Source organism: Solanum lycopersicum, chromosome 11 (genome assembly GCF_036512215.1).
Source record: "Solanum lycopersicum chromosome 11, SLM_r2.1".
Lineage (NCBI taxonomy): Eukaryota > Viridiplantae > Streptophyta > Magnoliopsida > Solanales > Solanaceae > Solanum > Solanum lycopersicum.
The window spans coordinates 29,684,788-29,706,685 of NC_090810.1; the positions used below are offsets into that span (position 1 = coordinate 29,684,788).

Below are 21,898 nucleotides of genomic sequence, written 5' to 3' on the forward strand. Positions count from 1 at the left end.
GGATTACTAAGACATTCGACGACTGAGTCACCTATGTTCCTGAAATGTGGTTTTATGTGTTTATGTGTGATTAATGAGTTTATAAGGTCATTATTTGAGTTATTATAGTTTTATATAGGCAATTTTTAAAGTTTCGAGAAGTTTGGAGGTCAAACGTCTAAAAACGTCCATGGCGTTTGAAAGGTTTGTCTTGAAATGACCTTTTGTGTCTACGCATGTCTCATCGAGTTTAACGTGTTTGTTTTGGATGAAATTCATGTGAGAGGTCCTATACTAATATAAGATAATGTTTGCACTGGAAACGTTTGGGCAAACATCCCCAAGGACCATCCAAGGGTCCTTGAGGAAGGACCCAAGTTGGTGTCAAAGATTGTCCAAGATAGCCCCAAAAGACGGAGGCAAACGATGGATCTTGGTCCTGTCGATACACCGTCGATAGGTTCCCTTGGTGGATACGTAGTCATGGGAGGGTAGGCAGCTAAAGAAAAGCCTCAGTCCCAGACCACAGACCAACAGGATGGTCCGTTGGTCAAGGGATGGGTCGTCGATGGGTAACCGTCGATAATCTGTGTTTCTTATGTAGGCCACTTTTAAGTTGAGGGGTGAAGTTGTAAATTTACCCCACTTCCAATTAAGAGAAATGTCGGTTCACAAAGGATCTTTTGGGTATTTTAAATATGTTTATAAGCCAAAAATAATTTGAGTATTTCATTCTTCAAAACCAAAACTCAAATTCCCTTAGAAATTATCTAGAACTCTATTGGAGCAAAAACTCAAGGAAGGGATTGGATTGGAGTGGAGATTCTTCATCAAATTAAAGAATTAGCTCCATTGAGGTATGGTTTTTGATCCTTGAAACTCTATTCATCAAGGAGACCAACTTTCAAAGATGTTTTCTAAAGTTTTCAATGATGAATTGTCCAATTTCATGATCTATCCATGGGTTCTTGCATCAAAGGTTTGTAAGCATTGAATTAGGATGAATTGTTATTAATTTAATGATTTTAACTCAATTAACCTATGAACCCATGTAATTCATGAACCCTAGTTTTTGACTACTTTATGGGTAACTTGATATTGACTTAATACTTATGAATTCTTGTGCAATTTTCAAGGGCTATTTGTTGATGTAATAATTGTATTAAATTAATATCTAGGTTGTATTAGATTGATGAATCCATATTGAATTTACCCATTTTCATTGAATATGATAGTTTTTATATTGAATTGATGTTCATTGTCATGGGTAAGGGCCTTATGGTATTGAATTGGATGGTTTTGTATTGGATTGGAGTTTTGAGGATGGAGTGGTGGTACGCTGCCATAATTACCTTTATATTATGTTAATTACACTTCAATTATGTTGCTATTGCTATGTTCCACTTATGGTGGTGGTGTTATGTGCTTTACTTGCAATTGATGTGGTCATGTCGGTGTTATTTTAAGTAATATGATGATCATGGCCTTGTCGGTAACTACTTGAAGTATTATGATGATTTATGTAGTTGATTATGAGAATTTGGATAATGTCTATATACATGAAAACTAATGTGCAAGTATATGTGTTCTTATAATGATGCTAATTAGGTGATCATGTAAAATTATAATTATGGCTTTACGCGTATAGTCTTAGAGTTGATGCATGATTATTCCTGCTTGACTATATGAGTCTGTGATGGTCATATTGATGATGATATCACTATACATAGGATGACTTAAAAATGATAAGTGTTATTTCTGTGTGCCTCTAGAATGACATGTAATATGTGTTCAAGAGAAGTATGTTATGTCTTGTCTTGGTTGACTTGTGTCCCTTACTTGATTCATGTATGAATGTGAAAATGAGATGTATTGACTTAGGATTATAAAACCTCTTAGAATTGTATGTATGAATTACATGAGACCTTAAATGATGTTAAGAGAGTCTTTTATGTAAAGCCTTGAACCTAGTGGTAAGGTTATGAATGTTGAAGTCGAAAGTTTTAATGGTATCCTTCAAGTAAAGTAATGATAGACTTAAGGTTGTATGGATGCAACGGCATCATATCAAACCTTACGAAAGTCATTATGAGCTTATTGTCTCCATTTTAAGGTAGCCCTAGTGGACCTTTCTTTGGTAGGGTAAATGTGATTGGGTTATGAACTTGATATGGAATCCCTTTATATGAACCTTTAATGTAAATTAATCTACGAGAACCAAGGCTACAACCGAGTGTGTATGGTAAGGAAAGTAGTTCTAGTTAAAGATTGAGACTAGAGTACAAACCACGCCCTTCATATTCCTTAACCATATTGATACATGGGATGTGTCCAAGTTCTACTATTTGCAAGTGGAACACCCTCATCGGAGTAGGATAGAACTACGGATTCCATGCTTTGCTATCGTGGTCTATGTAGGTTATTGCCTATTCTCATCATATGGGATACCTAATAGCATTAGAGAAGTTCTATCAAGTTTAGGTGGTGCTATGGGACGCTATCTAGACATTGCACACTAGACTTTGAAGGTGTTAGTTAGAGTCCCTAGGTCTTGTCCAAGACCATTACTTCAATGTCTTTATATGATGAATAAGTCTTAAATTAATTAATGAAACTAATGACTTAAGTTAATAAAGTATGTTAAATGAATAAGTACTTATCTAGAGTAGTTAAGGGTTGTCTAATTAAGGTGGGAAGGGGGCATAGGAATGGTCACTTCGTATCTTACTAGATATGTCTTAAGAATGACTCTAGTTAGGGAAAATGTTGATTATGTGGACATTATCTAGTCCTTAAGTAGTCTTAAGGGTTATTTAGATAGTCTTGAAGAGGTCAATCATGGATGTTATCTTCTTTATTTACTTATGTAAGTGTTTTGATAGCTTTGGCATGTTGTTGTGTTAAGTGAGAATGATTCTGTCATAGGTAGTTTCTAGGATCTCTTAAGTGTGTATGTAAGGGATTGTATGGGAGGTCGCTTCACAAGTCACTCAAGTGAGACTTAGTATCACCTTTGGTAGGAGGATCTCAAGTTCATATGTTTGATGTCTTATAAGTGTTTGTATGTCTCATTTGGAGTAGTCTTGAGGATCATTTAGGCATGCTTAGATAGGGTGTATGGGTAGTCTCTCTTTGTGTTACTTAAGTGAGTCTTAGGATAGCTTTTAGTGAGATAATTACATGCTAGAAAGTGTTAAAGAGAAGGGAAGGCACTTCAATGTTACATTAAAGCAATTCACTATACAACTAATTGAGGTTGTTGTGACCTTAAAAATGCTATAAATTTATCAAATGTTATATTACGTGTTTCTAATTTGTTAAATGTTGTTATGATTATGATAATATTTTTAAATGAAAAGATGCATATTTCTAATAAATGTCAATTTTCATGATTTTATGCATAATGACAAACTTAGTACAAGTGTTTGTACTAATCCCATATATTTTATTATCCCTAAAGGTGTAGGTAAAAGGTGAGAAGTATCGTGAAAAAGAGCTTGGATTCTAGAATTTTTCAAGCGAAGTGAAGTATGTCCTCAATTGACTCGAGGGCATACATACATATATGTCTTTTATTTTGAAGTATAGTAATAGACTCAAAATTTCTACATTTTGAAGTATGGGCCGTGTCCCAAGGTATTCTCGTGTCTTAAGTTTGATGAGATCGAGACTTACTATTTCCTATGATTTCTATTAAAGATATTTTCTAATTGCTTGTGAAAATTTTTAATTTCGCACTACTTTTCATTATGTATATGCGTGATCGATAAAAAAAGGACTTGTACAAGACCTCCAAGAGGTCAAGTACGCTGGTTGCAATCCGAGATTGGCCCTATCTTGTAGGGTGTGTTTTTTGGATATGACAAGCACCGGGATCAAGTAAGCATATACATCAATAGAGAAGATTTTCAACATATATGTCACCACATCGGGGGAAGTCTCTTGCTCACCCCTAGAGCGGAGAGTATAAAAGCAATTCTTCTTCGGAGCATCATTAGATCCACTTGCTTTCCCACTCTCTTTGTCTTGCCCATTCACATATGGGGAATATCGAACTTTGTGCCCACTTTTACCACAACCAAAACAATTATTTGTTCCCTTAACATAATCACCTTAATGCTTCTTGACACACCTTCCACAAGTTGGATTCTTTGTTGGTGAACTAGTATCCTTTCCCTTTTTACGATTAGGATTAGACACACATATAATCCCTAGCCTTAGGGAACTTTGAATGAACTTGATTAGAAACCCTCTTCTTAAACCTAGGCTTGTCTTGAATCTCATGCCTACCCTTTGAAGAACAACCATCGAAAGATCTTGTCCTCTTTGCATATCTACTCTCTCTCTTAGCACTTGTCTCTTCCACTTGTTGATCATGAACCATGAGATGAGAAATGTTCATAATTTCATGTAGCATAGCGGGGTGACACCCTTCTTGCAAGTCATCCGACACTCCCGTCACAGAGTGGTTCATTTCATCCCTATAATTAAAAATCAAAGAAAGAGCATATTTTGATAATTTAGTGAAGTTCAATGAGTATTCAAACACACTCATACCTCCTTGAAGAAGGTTGATAAACTCCCCCACTTTAGATTCCCCTTCTCCCTATGAAAGAATCTATCAAGAAAAGCCTTCTTGAAAATCTCCCAAATCACCGGTCCACCTCTTAAAGGCCTATTGTATCTCCATTGGACGTACCAAGTTTGGGCACATCTTTGAAATGGTAAGTGGGTAACTCGGACTTATCTATAGTAGTCAACCCCATTCTATAAAGTATCTTGTAGATTTCGTCAATGAAATCTTGGTGGTCTTCCTCAACCTTGGACCCACAGAAAGTAGTGGGATTCATCCTAGTGAAATCCCTCAAACGAGAGGCCATGGTTCCAACATGTTGGTTGGATCAGAGTACCACCTCCCAATTAGCTTGGGCCTTCATGACTTGAGCTTGGATAGTGACGGATTTCTTAAGTAGTAATGGTTTGGGACATTTGGAAAAGAGCCACCCTTATGTCACTATCCTTCAAAGGAGGAAGATTGACCGGAGCTTGGTCATCATTAACATCTTTATCAAGGGGAGGAACTTGATCACCACGCGGAGGAACTCCCACATTGGTAATCTCTTCTTCAAGTCTTTGTGCCACGTTCCTTCGAGTATTCATTTTCTATAATCACAATAAAAGGATTAGATTCTAAAAGCACATAGAGTCAAAACTCTAGAGGCATGATATTGGACTTCCAAGAAAGTGAGAGTTTCCTAAGCATCATATAGATTCCTATACATAAGTGTGGCGTGCTTCACAATTATGAGTAAGAATCTAAAATAGACGTGGTTGACAGATACATCGACTCAAAAATATTCAACCTCATGCTCTGATAGCAAGTTTGTCACATGGGGGAGCACCCCTTAGACGTAACCAGCATCATCGTCCTCTTTGAGGACTAAGAGTAGACCTTTAGTTTACATCATTACATTCATAGGCCAAAAATATAGAACATTTATAACTTTTCATTACTTCTACATAGAGGCTTACATATACCTCTACATACACATAATATTATATCGAGTATACATAGACCCTTCGTATAGGAATATTACGTAGTCTTATACTTTTATTGCACATAGATATATAAGATGTAACATAGTCGTAAATGAATGTTAAGCTCATACCCATATAGCATGAGTATAATAATGTGGGCCTAGCCCATACATCAATTAAATAGAGCATCATATAGGTTATACCATGTTTAGTATCCAAATGAAAAGGAAAGAACATAAGAGTATTAAAACTAAAACAACTTCATAAGCTTGATAGTGGCATTGCCCTCAGAAAGTGAGTACCTACCCAACTTGGAGGAATGAGAATTACAAGTCTTCCTTCGAAGTCGTCTCAGAGCCTTTCAACGACCGGAACCTAAAATGATGGGGGGAAAGGGAGAAATTAGGGTTAGTACACCACTTGTACTATGTATGAGACGATATGCTTATATAGTATTAAATCTTGCTAAAACGAGACATTTCATGAAAACATGTTATTTTAGCTTTAGAAAGTCTTGTGCACATTCAAGAAGACCATACCAATCAATATTACATATTCATTAAGTCTAAAGCATGTACATCATAAGACCAAAAACACTAAGTCTAGTCAAGTCAACATACATATCACATAATTGGACACATAGTCAAAGAAACTCTATCATCAAGTTATAATAGACACAAGCATGAATAAGAGTTCATTATAACGTAACCGAAGTAAGACAATTACCCATGAACCCATATTAAGTCAACAAGTGCAATTACCAAGCAAAGCCCCATAATCTTACTTAATCAAGTAACACAACAAGAAGCATGACCAACATCAACCTTCTCATAGCATATCATTAAGAGTACATATCATCATACTTTAACAATGAAGACCAACACATATTCATAATTGAAACTAATCATCATATAGTATCAACAATGTGCAATATCATTATATGCATATCATGTACCATTAAAAGCTTATTGACATGTAAGAACATCCTCCGAAGACTTTCATCAAGGCTAACTAGTGCAATGTTTAATTAGAGTACCATACCCCTACCTAGACTAAGATAAATCCCTTAGGTTATCCTAGTTAGAGTTCATTCCTTTAGTTCATTTCACCATTTGGGAACATCTTGCCTTAACCGACATAGACCACATGAGCTAATGTGGAATTTGGTGTCATGGAACCCTACACCGAAGGAAGGCGGACTACTTTCCAATGTAGTACCAAAACATGAATATAGCAACTACATGGATCCACTAGCTAGTATTATTATGTGGGGAACATTGTCAATCGACAGAATCAGTACACACCCCATCATTGGACAACGGATCATGGATCGCATCCAATTGTGGACACTGCCTTAGGCACCCCTTGACCCCAAAATGCAAGGGTCCTCCTCAAGGACCTTGGTTAGTCTTTGTTGAGTCATGCCCGGATGTTTTGACTACGAATTACCTCTAACACGTGTTAGACATCCTTCCACCAATTTTCATCTTTTTTCGACTCCTAAAAGTTAGTCAAATAGGCTAAAGCACATTAGTACTTCATTGAACTAATTTTCGAACGTCATGGACGTTTTGATTTTTAAACTTCTTAAATGACTTGTATTAATAAAAATATACCTTAAAAACTGTCTAAACTTTTTAACAATTATGTTAGTCTCTATAACACGTCTTAGATTTTTGAAGTGTTACACATTCGTTCCCAAATGACACTAAAATATTTTGTAGAGAGAGGATAGACTCAATACTAGCAGCCCAACCAAACAACATACAAAATCAAAATGAGTTACAACTCAAAGGAGTGTTTCACAAGTCCATACACATAGAATTACAACATTTATACATAGCAACTCAAAACCCCCATTACCACATATAAGAGCTCAATGTCACAACATGAGGAATTTCCTTCTCAATAACAACATGAGCTCAACACAATATCAAGAGTCACTTATGCAAAAACCTCTTTCAAAACGCATCAACATGCTCAATACTACATCATGAAGGCAATAATACACCAAATACACAAATAAGTGCAAATCAAGCAAAAGAGCATTTTTCATGAAAACATATTTTAGCACAAACATTCTACCATAAATATGCATATTCTTGCAAATAAAGTAGAATTCAAATTTTTTACTAATATTTTCATTATTAATAGGAACAACTAACCTTAGCTAGGAAAATATGAGGATAACAGGATTTCATGTCGTCCTCAGCCTCCCATGTTGCTCCCTCAACTAGGTAGTTCCCACATTGAATCTTTACGATGGTCACCTTTTTGTTCCTCAACTCCTTAGCTTGGAAATCTAAAATTTCCACCGGAACCTCTTCATAGGAAAGATCCTCATCCACACCAAGACCTTCAATACGAAATATGGACACGGGATCGACAATCCACTTCTTAAGCATTGAGTCACGGAATACTAGATGAATCGAAGCTAGTTCACTAGGTAATCTCATTTCATATGGAACCATTATGACCTTTTGCAAAACCTCATAGGGACCCACATACCGGGGACTTAACTTCCTTTTTTTGCCGAATCTCATCACCCCTTTCATAGGTGAAATCTTCAAATAAACTTTATCACCGACTTCAATTTCAAGATTTGTTTTTCTATTATCAGCATAAGACTTTCTCCAACTGTAGGTCGTTTTCAACCTATCCCTTATAACACAAACTTTCACAAAAGCTTCATAGACTATTTCAGGACTAAGGAGTAAGGAATCACCAACCTCAAACAACCCAATTGGAGATATATATCTCCTACCATGTAGTGCTTCAAATGGAGCCATCAAAATACTCGAACGATAGCTATTAATATATGAGAGATCAATCAGCGGCAAGTGATTGTCCCAATCTCTTTAAAGTATATAACACAAGATATTGACATATCCTCAAGGGTTTGAATAGTACGATCCTCTTGACCATCTATTTGGAGATGAAAAGCGATGCTTAACTTTACTTGTGTACCCAACCTTTTTGGAAATGATCTCCAAAAACGAGACATGAATTGTGCACCTCTATATTATATGATGGATAACGGAATATCATGAAGAGTAACAATGTCATCTATGTAGATCTTTGGATAATGCTCTGCCGAGTAAGTGGACTTGGCGGGAATAAAATGAGCGGATTTTGTCAATCTATCCACTATCACCCCAAATCGAGTCATTTTTCCTGTTAGTCCGGGGCAACCCAACTACGAAATCCATTTTAATTTTCTCCCACATTCAAGTGGGTACTTCCATAGTTTGAGTTAAACCACTCCACTTTAGATGCTTGACTTAAATTGTTGGAAATATGGACATCTAGCTACAAACTCCACTATGTCCCTTTTTAGGCCATCCCATCAATATACCTCTTTAAGACCACGATACTTTTTTGTAGAACCCGGATGTATAGACTATTGAGAACCATGAGATCCTCCAACACCCTATTCCTCAAATCATCAACATCCAGTATACACAATCTATTTGGTACCGCACACCATTCCCCCTTGGGAAAATGACTCATTCAACTTGCTAAGTATCGATTTCTTCAACTCCATCAATAGTGGATCAAGATGTTGTTTAGATTTCACCTCAACCACTAAGGATGAGTTGGAGTTATTGCGAATTACAAAACCACCATTTGGGGAATCTTCCAACTGAACACCCAATCTAGCCAACTTATGAACATCATTCACTAGGACTTTCTTGCCTTCTTCCACATGAGACACACTACCCATGGTCATACGACCTTAAGCATTCGTCACCATATTAGCCTTGAAGGGTGGTAGAGAACACTCATGTCATACTTCTTCAACAATTCGAACCATATTCTTTGTCGGAGATTCTACTCCTTTTGAGTAAACACATATTGAAGACTTTTATGGTTGGCATACACATCCACATGACACCAAACAAGTAATTCCTCCATATTTTAAAATAACACTACGACCGCTAATTCAAGATCATAAGTTGTATAATTTTTCTCATTCACCTTGAGTTGTCTAGAGGCATAGACTACTACCTTCCCATGTTGGCTAAGGACACAACCCAAACCCACTCAGGAAGCATCACTATATACCACAGAACCATTGGTAGCCTCCGGTAAAGTCAAAAACGGAGCAGAGGTAAGCCTATCTTTCAACAATTGGAAGCTCCTTTCAAAAGACTCCGACCATTCAAACTTCACACTCTTTTCGATCAAGGTAGTCAAAGGAGAAGAAATGGACGCAAACCCATCCACGAACCTCCTATAGTATCCGGATTAACCCAAGAAACTTATAATGTCGATTGAATTCAATGGTCTAGGCCAATAATTATGAACCTTGATTTTTTTTGATCGATCTCAATACCATTACTTGAGATAATATGACCAAGGAACGCCATTGATCTCAACCAAAACTCACACTTTCCATATTTTGCAAATAGTTAGTGCTATTTAAGAATTTGCAATACCACCCTCAAATGGTCCACATAATCACCCTCATTCTTCAAATATACCAAGATATCATCAATGAAAACAATCACAAAGAATCAAGGTAATTTCGGAACACTCTATCTATTAGGTCCATAAATGCCGTCTGGGCATTAGATAACCCAAAGGACATCACTCCAAACTCATACTGATCATATCTAGTTCGGAAGGCCATCTTTGGAATATCTTCAACTCTCACCCTAAGTTGGTGACATCCCGACCTCAAGTTAATCTTAGAAAAGTAGCTAGTCCCTTGGAGTTGATCAAACAAGTCATCATTCCGAGGGAGAGGATATTTTTTCATCATGGTGAGCTTATTGTGTTGACGAAAATCAATGCACATCCTAAGGGACTCATCCTTCTTCTTCACAAACAATATTGGCTCACCCATATATAAATACTAGGTTGAATAAAACCTTTATCTAGTAAATCTTTGAGTTGAGCCTCAACTCTTTCAATTTAGCCCGAGCCATACGGTAAGGAGGAATGAAATGGGATCCGTATCTAGTAATAATTCAATACCATAATCACTTTCCCATTTTGGAGGAATTCCGAGAAAATCATAGAGAAATACTTCCGGAAATTCCCCCACTACGAGGAGTGACTCAATAAGAGGAATTTTGGAGTCTAAATCTTTGACTCTTACAATATGGTATAAACACCCTTCAGAGATCATTTTACAAGCTTTTAAACAAGAAATGATACGACATTTGGGAATTGATTTACCCCCTTTCCACTTAAGATGGGTTCATTAGGAAAATTTAACTTAATATTGTATTATCATGAAATTTATTTTAAATCTTACATAAATACTCGACTTTCAAAACTATTATGTTACTCTCATTAATATTGTATAAATGTATGATGGAGTTCAAATTAAGCATTTTCGTCCTTATTTTTTACGCGTTGCTAAAAATTGTATAAATTAACAATTTAATCTTGTATCCAATCATTTTGTGTAATAATTTACTTCCCATATTTCATTTTGAACTACTGAATCAAATATTCATGCTATTTAAAAAGTTTAGTTTAACAACTTATCACTATAACATAAAAAGTAGATTATTTGAATTATCATGTAGATTTTGTGCATACTTCATAATGAAAAAATAATAATCTAAATTATTTAAAATGACAAAATAATTAATTAAACATAATTACAAATATTACACAATTAATTAATAATATTACATAATATAAATATAATTCAATAACTTTAAGTTACATATTTAAAGCGACAATTTTTAAAAAAATTATATTAAAAATGATTAATTTAGTGGAAGTAGTATTAATTTAGCGGAAGTAGTAATTGGTTAATTGTTATATTGCATTAGAAAATAATTACAAACAATAAAGATTAAATTAGTAACATAATGGAAATAAAATTATATTGATAAAAAAGTAAAATAGATAGGTGAAAATTAGTTCTCTAAATTTAGAGAACTACTATGCACCTCTATAATTGAACAATAGAGAGTTCAACAGAGAGTGGTTGGAGAACCAATTCTCTATTTTACTCTCCAAATATAGAGAATATAGAGTAAATAGAGGAGGGATGGAGATGGTATAAATGAATTTGAAGTACCTTTCTAAGCAGTGGTGTGGTTCTGAGAGACTTGGAAGAAGTAGCATATGCGTCCAACCTCGATTTGGACATATGAAATCCATTCGACAATCCCTAGGTCAATTGATGGTCCGTCGATTGGGACCGTCGATCACTTCTAAACTTGGGAAAAATTAGGAACATATCTGGAATCTACGGACACCATCGATGGTCTATCGATGGAAAGACGGTCCAACGATTTGGACCGTCCAACAAATCTAGACTTGGGGAAAATTGGAAACATACATGAGATCTATGGACACCATCGACGGTCCATCGATGGGATACGTAGACCTCTACACCAGATCATTTTGTGCAGATTCTTGCTTTTGCTCCCTGCACATATAACACCCATTAGGTCATTCTTTTTTGTACTTTTCTATATACTTTTGTGACACAAAACTGTACTAATCTCTCGTCAACACTAGCACACAAGCACAAATGAAATAATGAAAAAAAAACAAAAAAACTACGAATTTTGCTACAAGGAAAACAAAACCTATTGTTGCCTAGAGGATAAAACTTTGGTTGCCTCCCAAGAAGCGCTTGATTTAACGTAGTTGCACGATGTTGATCCCTTGATTACTCAGACTTCATCAAGATGATAGGCCTCAGCCACTTCATGAACACTCTCTGCCTACCCCAGATAGATCTTTATCCTTTTCCTATTGACCGTGAACTTTGAGCCTTCCTTATTCTCCAACTCAACTGCTCCATGTGGATACACTTTAATTATGAGGAAAGGCCCTGTACACTTGGATATGAGTTTGCCCGGAAACAATCAAAACCTAGAGTTGAATAGAAGCACAAATTTACCCGCTGCAAATTCTCGCTTTTCAATTCTTTGATCATGATACATCTTCATCTTCTCTTTGTAGTTGACTGAACTTTAACGGGCCTTTAGAAGAAGTTCATCAAGCTCATTCAACCCATTGTCTTTGTTCTTCCTCTTCAGTCCAATCCAACTTCAGTTTCTTCATTACCCACATCGCCTTGTGCTCTAGCTCGATCGGCAAGTGACACACCTTCGCATATACAAGTTGATATGGAGACATACCTATGGGGATCTTGTATGCAGTGCGGTAGGCCCAAAGAGAATAATCAAGACACCTTGACCAATATGTTTTATTAGCATTCACCGTTTCTGCCAGAATTTGCTTGATCTCGCGATTGGACACCTCATTTTGTCTACTAGTCTGTGGATGGTAAGGAGTAGTCATATTATGGAGAACACCATATTTATCCAAAATCCATTTTAACAATTTATTATAGAAGTGAGAGCCACCATCATTAAAAATGGCACTCTTTCCATCATTGTTGGGAAGCGCAATTGCTTCCACCCATTTTGACACGTAGTCAACCGCCACAAGAATATGCTTCATCCCATGAGAACTCACACAAAGGCCCATAAGGTTGATACCCCATACGTCAAATAGCTCAATCAGCAGAATGGGTTTCAAGGGGAGTTCTTGCCTCTTCGAAATCCCTCCATCTCATTGTCATCGATCAAAAGATTTGATGAAATCATGAGTGTCTTGGTGAATGGTTGTACAATAATACCCACACTGCAAGATCTTATGTGCAGTCCGAATACTAGTATGGTGCCCACTAACAGGCGAGGAGTGACACTTCTAAAAAATATTCAATATCTCGACCTCAGGTAATCAATGCCGAGTCATCCCATCAGCACAACTTCGGTATAATTAAGGATCATCCCAAAATTACTTTTTTCACATTATGCATGAACTTTTTCCTCTGGTGTAATGTACGACGGAAGTACATCATTTGTCAGATAATTTTGCAAGTCTACGAACCATGAGACCAAATCTTGGAAAGCGGCCAAAACATGTTCATTTGGGAATACATCATCAATTTCAGCTTTTTCTCCTAATTCACGCATACCTTCATCCTCCAAACTAGACAAGTAGTTGGCAACTTGATTCTCACTCCCCTTTCTACATTTTACCTCAAAATCAAACTCTTGCAACAATAATACCCATCAGATCAACCTTGGCTTTGCATCCTTCTTTGACATCAAATACCTCAAAGCAAAATAGTTAGATGCACTATGACCCTCGCACCAAGAAAATAGGAACAAAATTTTTTGAATGCTAACATCACCACAAAAAGCTCTTGTTGTGTAGTTCTTCTGAGCTTCATTTAGGGATTTACAAGCATAGTAAATGGTATGAAGGATTTTATCCCTTCTCTGTCCCAATACCACACTAAGTGGAACCTCACTTGCATCACACATCACCTCAAATGGCTCACTCCAATCTGGTGAAATAATAATGGGTGTGAATACCAACTTCTCTTTCAACTCTCCAAATACCTTCAAACATGATATCAAAATAGAAAATATATTCTTTTGTCGAGCAATTTACAAAAACGATGTGCAATTTTTGAAAAATCCTTGATGAACTTCCTATTAAAACAAGCATGCCCAAGGAAGCTTCTCTATCACTTCCACTTTAGCTCTATCAACCTCTATGCCCTTCTCAGTGATGACATGGCCCAACACAATGCCTTCTTTCACCATAGAGTGACATTTCTCCCAATTTAGCACCAAATTACAATTCTCGCATCTTTTGAGTACCTCAACCAAATTTCTAAAACACCGATCAGAGGAGTTGCCCACCAAGAATAATCATCCATGAACACCTCAATAGTGTTCTTCACCATATCAGAGAATATCAACATCATAAAATGTTGGAAGGTGGCCAGTGCATTACATAACCCAAACGGTATCCTTTTGAAGGCAAATATCCCATAGGGGCAAGTGAAAGTGGTCTTTTTTTTATCCTCAAGGGTAATAGAGATTTGATTGTATCTCGAATAGCCATCAAGAAAACAATACCAACCTTTGCCTGCGAGTTTGTCTAACATATGATCCATAAAGGGAATGGGAAAATGGTCCTTCTCAGTCCAAACATTCAACTTCAGGTAATCCATGCAAACTCTCCATCAGTCACTAGCCTCATTAGAACAAGCTCGTTCTTCTCATTAGGTACAAATGTCATCCCACACTTTTTAAGCACGCACCGAACAAGCTCGTTTCTCTCATTAGGTACAACTGTCATCCTACACTTTTTAAGCACGCATCGAACAGGATTGTCTGCAATAGGATAGAAGACTCTAGAATCCAACCACTTGATGATCTCCTATTTCACTACCTGTTGCATAGGTGGATTTAACCTTCTTTGGTGCTCAATACTTGGTTCGTGATCATGCATGAGTTGGATTTTGTGGGTACAAATACCGGGAGGGATCCCATTAATATCTGCAATTGTCCAACCAATGGCTCGTTTGAACCTCTTCAATACCTCACTAAGCACACTGCTTATTGTCCATTCAAATCAGCTGCAATTATCAAAGTCAAAGTGTCATATCTACCAAAGAACACATACCTCAGATGAGGTAATAGAGCCTTAAACTCTAATTTTAGGGCCTCCTCAATAAATGGTTTTGCGGGTGGACACTCTAGATGCTTCATATCAAGCTCCAATTTCTTCGAATTTGATTGATATTTGTTTCGTTCAAGTGTAGCCACCAAAGACCCATACTCTTCAATACCATAACTGTTGAAATTCATGATAATTGTCGCTAGTGCCTCGACACCTAGTCGCTCTTCAATTTGCACCTTAGATACACTCTCAATCCTATAGGAAAAAGCAGATACCATTTGAATCTCACCACTCTGCTTCATGGACCTATATATATTGAAAATTGTCTCTTCATTGTTCAACCTTAATTTTATATGCCCTTTTTCCATGTGGACTAATGCACGCCCAGTGAAAATTAATGGTCTTCCTACAATAATGGGGACCTCAAATTCAACCTCACAGTCAAGACTCACAAAATCGGTCAAAAATATAAAATGAATCCACTATCACAAGCACATCATGGAGTATACCTATGGGCCTCTTCACAGTTCGATCGACCATCAATAACCGCATCGTAGTAGGCTTTGGGTCACCCAGGCCAATCTTCTTATAAATGGACAGAGGCATGAGATTTATGCTCGCACCAAGATCACATAGTGACTTAGCAAAGTGTAGCTACCCTATAGTAAATGGAATAGTGAAGGCACCCGGATCTTCATTTTTTTGCACAAGAGATCTTGTAGCAATAGCAGTACAATGTTGCATTCTGTCATCATACTCAAAACTCACTGATCTCTTCTTAGTCACCATATCCTTCACAAACTTATCATAATTGGGCATATGTTCCAAAGCTTCTACCGAAGGGACATTTATGGAAAGCTATTTCAACATAGTGATAAATCACCGACATTTACCATCTTCAATTTTCTTCACTAATCTCTGGGGGAATCATGGTGGAGGTATAGGAATGGTGACCACTTTCTGATATATGTCTCCTTATTTCATCATTTTGTCCACCAACTCTCCACTAGCTTCTACTACATCTTTGTCTTTTCTCATATCACATTCTACTACAAACGGCATAGGTGGATCAATTGTCTGCTTACCCCTTCGAGTAGTGACTGTCATGCAAGGCCCGTCATTTTAAGTATTCTGGATAGTGTTTCTAGGAAGATTTCTAGGTTGGCGTGAGTTCATAGTATTAGACAGCCGATCCATTGGTTACTCAAGACGCTTAATCGAAACCGCATGTGCATCCACCTTCTATCCAATGTTAGCTAGGTCATCTCTCCTCTTCTTGACATTCTAATCACTAGCATCAAACCTCCTCATTATCTTCTGCAACATATCTTTAACTCATACCTCTACCTTCTTGATTATTCCTATTACCGTAGTTAATCCGGTTGAAGTTGTTGTCACGGTTATAGTTCACATCTCGTACATATTGGCCCTCAAGGTTGTAGTTACAATAGTTCAAACCTTGGCGTCAATTCTCCTAATTGGAGCCTTAGGAGTTTGGTCAGAAACCCCCCGTCTGATCATTCATTGCATAGGCATCCTCTTCAAAATAGAACTCATCTACCGACGGTGGTGGTTTAGTCAAATAGTTCACAACATTTACCTCCTCTACAACTCCGCTCACGTGTTTCAAGACCAAACCTAGCTCAGTTCTTATCTGCGCCATCTCTTCAGAAATCTCATCTGCAATTGGGTTGTTGGTATCTTAAACCACAAAAGTGTTTCCACCAGTGTACAACTTTCTACTGTTCTAAGTCTTGTTGTTGTGAGATATCTTCTCCAACTTCTCTTCAATCTTAGCATATGTACATTCTCCATAGGAGCCACCTGCAAAAGTATCGAGCACTACTTTTTTGTTATCATCTTGACCCCTATAGAAGTTCTCTCTCAGCGACCTATCATCTATGAAGTGGTTTGGGACGCCTCTCACGAACACAGTAAATCTGTCCTAAGATCTACTCATCGACTCTTCTGGTAATGTCATAAAGTTGTTCACCTTATCCTTGTGGTAGAACTTCTTGGACACTGGATAGTACTTTGCTAAGAACACAACTTTCAATTGATCCCAAGTGTAGATGGAGTTGTACGGTAGCTTAATAAACCATATGGCGGCATCTCCTGTCAATAAAAGAGGAAACACTCGTAACCCAATCACATTCAAAACCAAGTCTAGTCTACCCATACAAATTTTGCACAGAGACCTCAGTTTAGCTATATGGGCATGTGGGTCCTTCGATGGCAGTCCCGAGAATAAACCCCTCGCGGTGAGCATCTACATCAAGAAACCTGTCACCATGAATATATGCCTAGATTGTAGGGGGGTAGGACAAGAGTTCCATCAGAATTTGCAATGTTCTCGTTGCCCCTATAGTAATACTAAAGTCATGGGGCTGTTGGAGGTTTTTTTTTCACAACCTCTCTCAATTGGTTCTCAACTCGTGCCTGATTGTATGCCTCAATTGGTAATGGAGGTTGCTGGTCTACTCCATCACCCAAATTCACTCTATTAGGGTTGGCTAGGATCTCTTAGTTCTCCATTCTTCATAAGGTTTGATTATGTTGGGAATCGATAGGAATGAGTGGTTTTCCTCGGCTCCGTTTACTTTGCATACACTAGAGATATACCTAAAAGAATCAAAAATAAAAATAAAAAGTAAAAATCAGGAAATCGTTGACTAAATTTCAATAATGTAATTTAAAGTTAATATAAAATCTTGATTCACCGGAAACGGCACAAAAATTTGATACGCTCTAATTACACCTCCCTAAATAAGTATAAGCGGTGCTAATTAAGTAGACAACCCAACTATTAGGTTGGGGTCGATCCAAGGAGGAAAATGTCTTAGACGTAACTTTAATTCAAAACTTATATTTACCACAATGTATAATCAAACACAAGTAATGAGGGGGTTTTATGAAACAAGTTCCTTAACAGTCTAAGTTAACAAGTAAAAGAAAGTAAATGATGAATTTTTATCAAGTTGTGGGAATAACTAGGGATATATGTTTCCCACAGGTTCATAATGTCGTATTCCTAGCAATAGAAAGTCATTCCTAGTGTTTTACATATAAAGTGGTAAGTTATGTTTCTCTAAATCGTTGGTCCAACATCTAGAGAATTTCACACTGTACCTTGGTCCGGCTATGTGTGCATAAACAAATAACCCTTACGTTTACCTCATATCAGACATCATAATCGATGTATGGCTTAATTATTACTTTGAATCAATCAACACTAGCCTATTAGATAGTATCACACTAAATCTATGTTGATAATTCTTTTTTTATTAACTACCTCCTTGGTCCGGCAATAGCAACAAGGTGAGTTCTAGCGTTGGCCATCGTTAAAAATACTTCTAAGCGAAATAATTATCAATACATGCAAAAACACTATTTGAGAATTGATAAATTGCTAGGATTACTTTGTTAATTACCCATGCTTACCACAACATTAGTTGTGGATTTAGTTACTCATGCTAGCAAGATCACAATTCATAATAATGAATGAAGAAATCATGAACTTAATAATAAGAAGAAACCGGTAAATTTAACTTTAAATTGCAAGAAAAATATTTAAACAAAATTCGAAAATTGATTAATTACCCAAAGTTTGCAACCAGCAATCTCCAATACAAAGTAGAACAACAATAATGGTAGCCAACCCCAAAAACGAGATTTTAAAGCCCTATATATAGAAAACATAGTGCTAAACAAGAAGAAATTAAAATAAGGAAAGTTTTGTCCAAAAACATGGCCTCAATCAATGACCTCATTCATGGACCGTCGATCAATAGATGATCCGTCGACTACCTCCGTAAGTGCATACTTAAAATTATTTTTTTTCATCGAAGATCACCTTCTCTGAATCAAACGACAACAAGCAGTACGTTCTGTTGATCCATCTACATTCTGTTAATTCTTCTCCATTGTTTCACACTTAGAATCTTCAAAAGTCTGGTACGGAACCTTCTCAGAACCAATCGACGGTTCACCAGTACGGACCGTCGATCAATCGATGGACCATCGTTTGCTTTCGTAGTTCCACACTTGATTATATTTCCCTAATCTTCTCTCTTAACCTGAACTGCACATCGATGATCACCACCTACCAACTGTCGATCGTACAACGTGTTGTCGATGGCCTTTGTAGGTCATCTTCTTCATTTTTTTAGTTGGCTTATGTTTTTTCAATCTGGATATCTTTCTTGCAAAAAAAAACATAAAACTTGTTAAAACTACTACAAAAAGTCTCTAGGCCCACACACTTCTTAAGTAAAATGCATTGAAAATACCGTGATACCACAGTACATCAGTGCTCAAACCGATGAAATTGGGAGGATTCATTCTCAGGAATTCACAAATCCTCGAGGTGTCAGCCTCTTCTTGTCGATCCCCTCTTTGTTGCCCGACTTGATTAGTCACCTCTTGTCTTAACATCCGGATAGCCTCGCGGAACTCAACATTGCTGACTTCTCCTTGAGGTTGCACGTTTGGTGCATTAGGTACCTCTGGTTCCTCAACATTCCTTCTGGATGGATGACCTATTGTTGTTCTTCGTAGAAGCATGATGATCTTAAACACGTGCAAGCACAAATTATAGAGAAACTTTTAGAGATAAACTTTAACGCATGAAAAGGGATTTGAAAGAAAGTGAAGGAATTCCTAAATATCGTGGCCTCCTCATCATAGATATGGTGTGCTTCACACTAATGATGAAGACTCTATAGACACCGCTTCATAGACTACCTAGGACTCTTAACCATGCGCTCTAATTACAAGTTTGTAACGCCCCAAACCTACACCCAGGACGTAGTCGGAACCCAATGACCATTACTTGCCTTTAGTGAACCCTTGACATGGCTTATTTAACTCAGCGGAAGACTTAACTCAATAATAGACAAGAATCATCCTTAGAAAAATAATTTAAATAAGGGTCTTGGACAAAGTGGCACTCCAAGTCTCATTATACATATATCTTAAAAATAAAAAGAGACTCCACAACTAAACTGTCTGATTTTCTGTGTTTATCTATCTATCATTCTATCTATAACTTGTTTGAGATGAGCGTTTAGTCGAAAAATAATTAATTGCCTAACATTTGTTATAAAGAGTCATTTTCTTAAGAAACAAAATGAACAGTTGTAGGAGAAGGCATACACATTCTCTTTGCACCATGCGTTCTATTCAAAACGAACTAGAAATACTTGTCCATCATCTCTTCTATACAATTTTGTACATTCAAGCAACCCCTATTGAAACAAAAAATTGGTAAATATTTCTGTATGTTTTTTTTATATGATACATTTCCGCCCAATTTTTATTTTGTTTCGATACTTATCTATATTGCAACACTCCAGTAATGGGCTCAAATTGATATTGTCATAACGATTAAGTTGGCCTTTTCTAAATACTCCATCATAAGAGAATTTAGTGATTTACACATAATCAGTTTGCATCAATTGGAATCCTAGATTTTCTGAGTTGATATCAGCAGACTCCTCATTGCTACTGAAATCATCAAAATAAACAATAATTTAGTTGATTTAATAATCAATTTTTTTCTAGTAATTTAAAATATCTTGAGTTATTGACACAGTTCATTCAACTATAATTTACCAGTAAATAGGAGGTTGTACAACTGCCTGAGTCGTATAACACCTTGCTGCAACCTGCAAATGCCAGTAAAAAAATTCAAAATTATTTTAGTCGGCAGATGTAACAATTTATTATATAATACTATGTGATCTTTAACATATTTTTTGAAAAACGTTTCGAGATTTATATATGATAACAAACCTGTGAAGATACAACTGAAGATTAAATAAAAGTTGAGAATGATTTTGACTTTACCAAATATAACCAACAATCTGATGTACCTAGCTCCCTATCAAGACCCAATATTTCAATCAATTCTTCCCCAAAAAACCCAAATTTATAAGTCATTACAAACTGGGATGCCATTTTCAAATTAGGCACTCTATAAACAAAGAAAGGAAAAAGTTCAATCCATTCAAGAATCAAAACAATATATACAGTACTAATCCATATATCACTAATTGTGGTCATAAGAACTAGAATTTACAAGTACTGAAAAGAAAAAAAATGACTTGAAACAAACACGTGTATAAACACATACACAAAAGACATAAAATTTCAATTCTTAATTGATAAGTCCAAAACCCCCATTAGGCATATTCAACAAAACACAAAATAGTTTTAAACTAATTATTTAAGTAACATTTTAGTCCAAGATAATAAGATGAAATTTTGACAAACACCCGACATGAACATCACGGAAAATGATCAGATAAACCACTAAAGACTAAAAATTTAACACAATAATAATTGATTACCAAGGAAAATTATCAGAAGAGAAAGAGGTTTGCAACAATTGTATATGGATCTCGTTGAGTTAATTTAGGCTGAATTATTTAGATGCAAAAACATGATAATCAAAGCGATTAAATTATAAAATAATACTATGAAAGAATTCACAGAAGATTATGAAAATAGACTAAATCAGTAACTAGAGAAAATTGAATGAAAGGTCTCAAATAAGTCTTGGTTTGGTTTTTGGTAACACATGGACCAAAACCTTGTCACATCATTTTAAAAATATAATTAGGTAAATTTGGGACCAAATTAACATTTTTAAAATTTTCAAATCTTTTATAAAATACAGAAAAGTACTTCATTTTTTCAACTTTTATAATTCTATCCAAACCATTATATTTTTTTAAAAAAAAATGAACATTGGTATTTCACTTCTTCTTCTCACAATGTTCTCTCTTCTCTTCTTCTTCCTCTTTAGAAAATCTTAAAATCCGACTATCAAAACAAATATTATCCCCCATTATCTTATCTTCCTTCTCATCTCCGGTCGTGACTCTCTAATCTTTGTGAACTGAATTGTGTTTGA

The 21,898-nt window shown here is 36.3% G+C and overlaps 2 protein-coding genes and 1 long non-coding RNA gene across 3 annotated transcripts; all 3 read right to left on the minus strand.

Annotated features, from left to right (window-relative positions):
• Positions 1-4,944: 4,944 nt before the first annotated feature.
• Positions 4,945-8,306, minus strand: LOC101247491 (uncharacterized). Its single transcript, XM_004250626.2, has 2 exons — positions 7,683-8,306; positions 4,945-5,142 (listed from the first exon to the last, which is right to left on the minus strand). Exons 1-2 carry the CDS (start codon positions 8,304-8,306, stop codon positions 4,945-4,947), a joined length of 822 nt encoding a protein of 273 aa, XP_004250674.2.
• Positions 8,307-12,498: 4,192 nt separating this feature from the next.
• LOC101247782 (uncharacterized) lies at positions 12,499-14,117 on the minus strand. The gene is made up of 4 exons (XM_010314700.3): positions 14,022-14,117; positions 13,621-13,910; positions 13,359-13,533; positions 12,499-13,053 (listed from the first exon to the last, which is right to left on the minus strand). Exons 1-4 carry the CDS (start codon positions 14,115-14,117, stop codon positions 12,499-12,501), a joined length of 1,116 nt encoding a protein of 371 aa, XP_010313002.3.
• A 5,871-nt stretch (positions 14,118-19,988) lies between these two features.
• Positions 19,989-21,548, minus strand: LOC112940343 (uncharacterized). The gene is made up of 3 exons (XR_003244344.2): positions 21,333-21,548; positions 20,596-20,648; positions 19,989-20,487 (listed from the first exon to the last, which is right to left on the minus strand). It is a non-coding gene; the product is annotated as an uncharacterized lncRNA (long non-coding RNA).
• Between the last annotated feature and the right edge of the window lie 350 nt (positions 21,549-21,898).

Bases quoted from the DNA above. Each gene is read 5' to 3' on its own strand.
- LOC101247491 (XM_004250626.2), bottom strand. From the start codon at position 8,306: ATGGCTCCATTTGAAGCACTACATGGTAGGAGATATATATCTCCAATT. The intron at 5,143-7,682 runs GTTAGTTGTTCC...TTGTGATTATAG, and splicing joins CTCATATTTTCCTAGCTAAG to AAAATGAATACTCGAAGGAA.
- LOC101247782 (XM_010314700.3), bottom strand. From the start codon at position 14,117: ATGGTGAAAGAAGGCATTGTGTTGGGCCATGTCATCACTGAGAAGGGC. The intron at 13,534-13,620 runs GTATTTGATGTC...GGTAAAATGTAG, and splicing joins TCTAACTATTTTGCTTTGAG to AAAGGGGAGTGAGAATCAAG. The intron at 13,054-13,358 runs GTACTTCCGTCG...GGGATTTCGAAG, and splicing joins AAAATTATCTGACAAATGAT to AGGCAAGAACTCCCCTTGAA.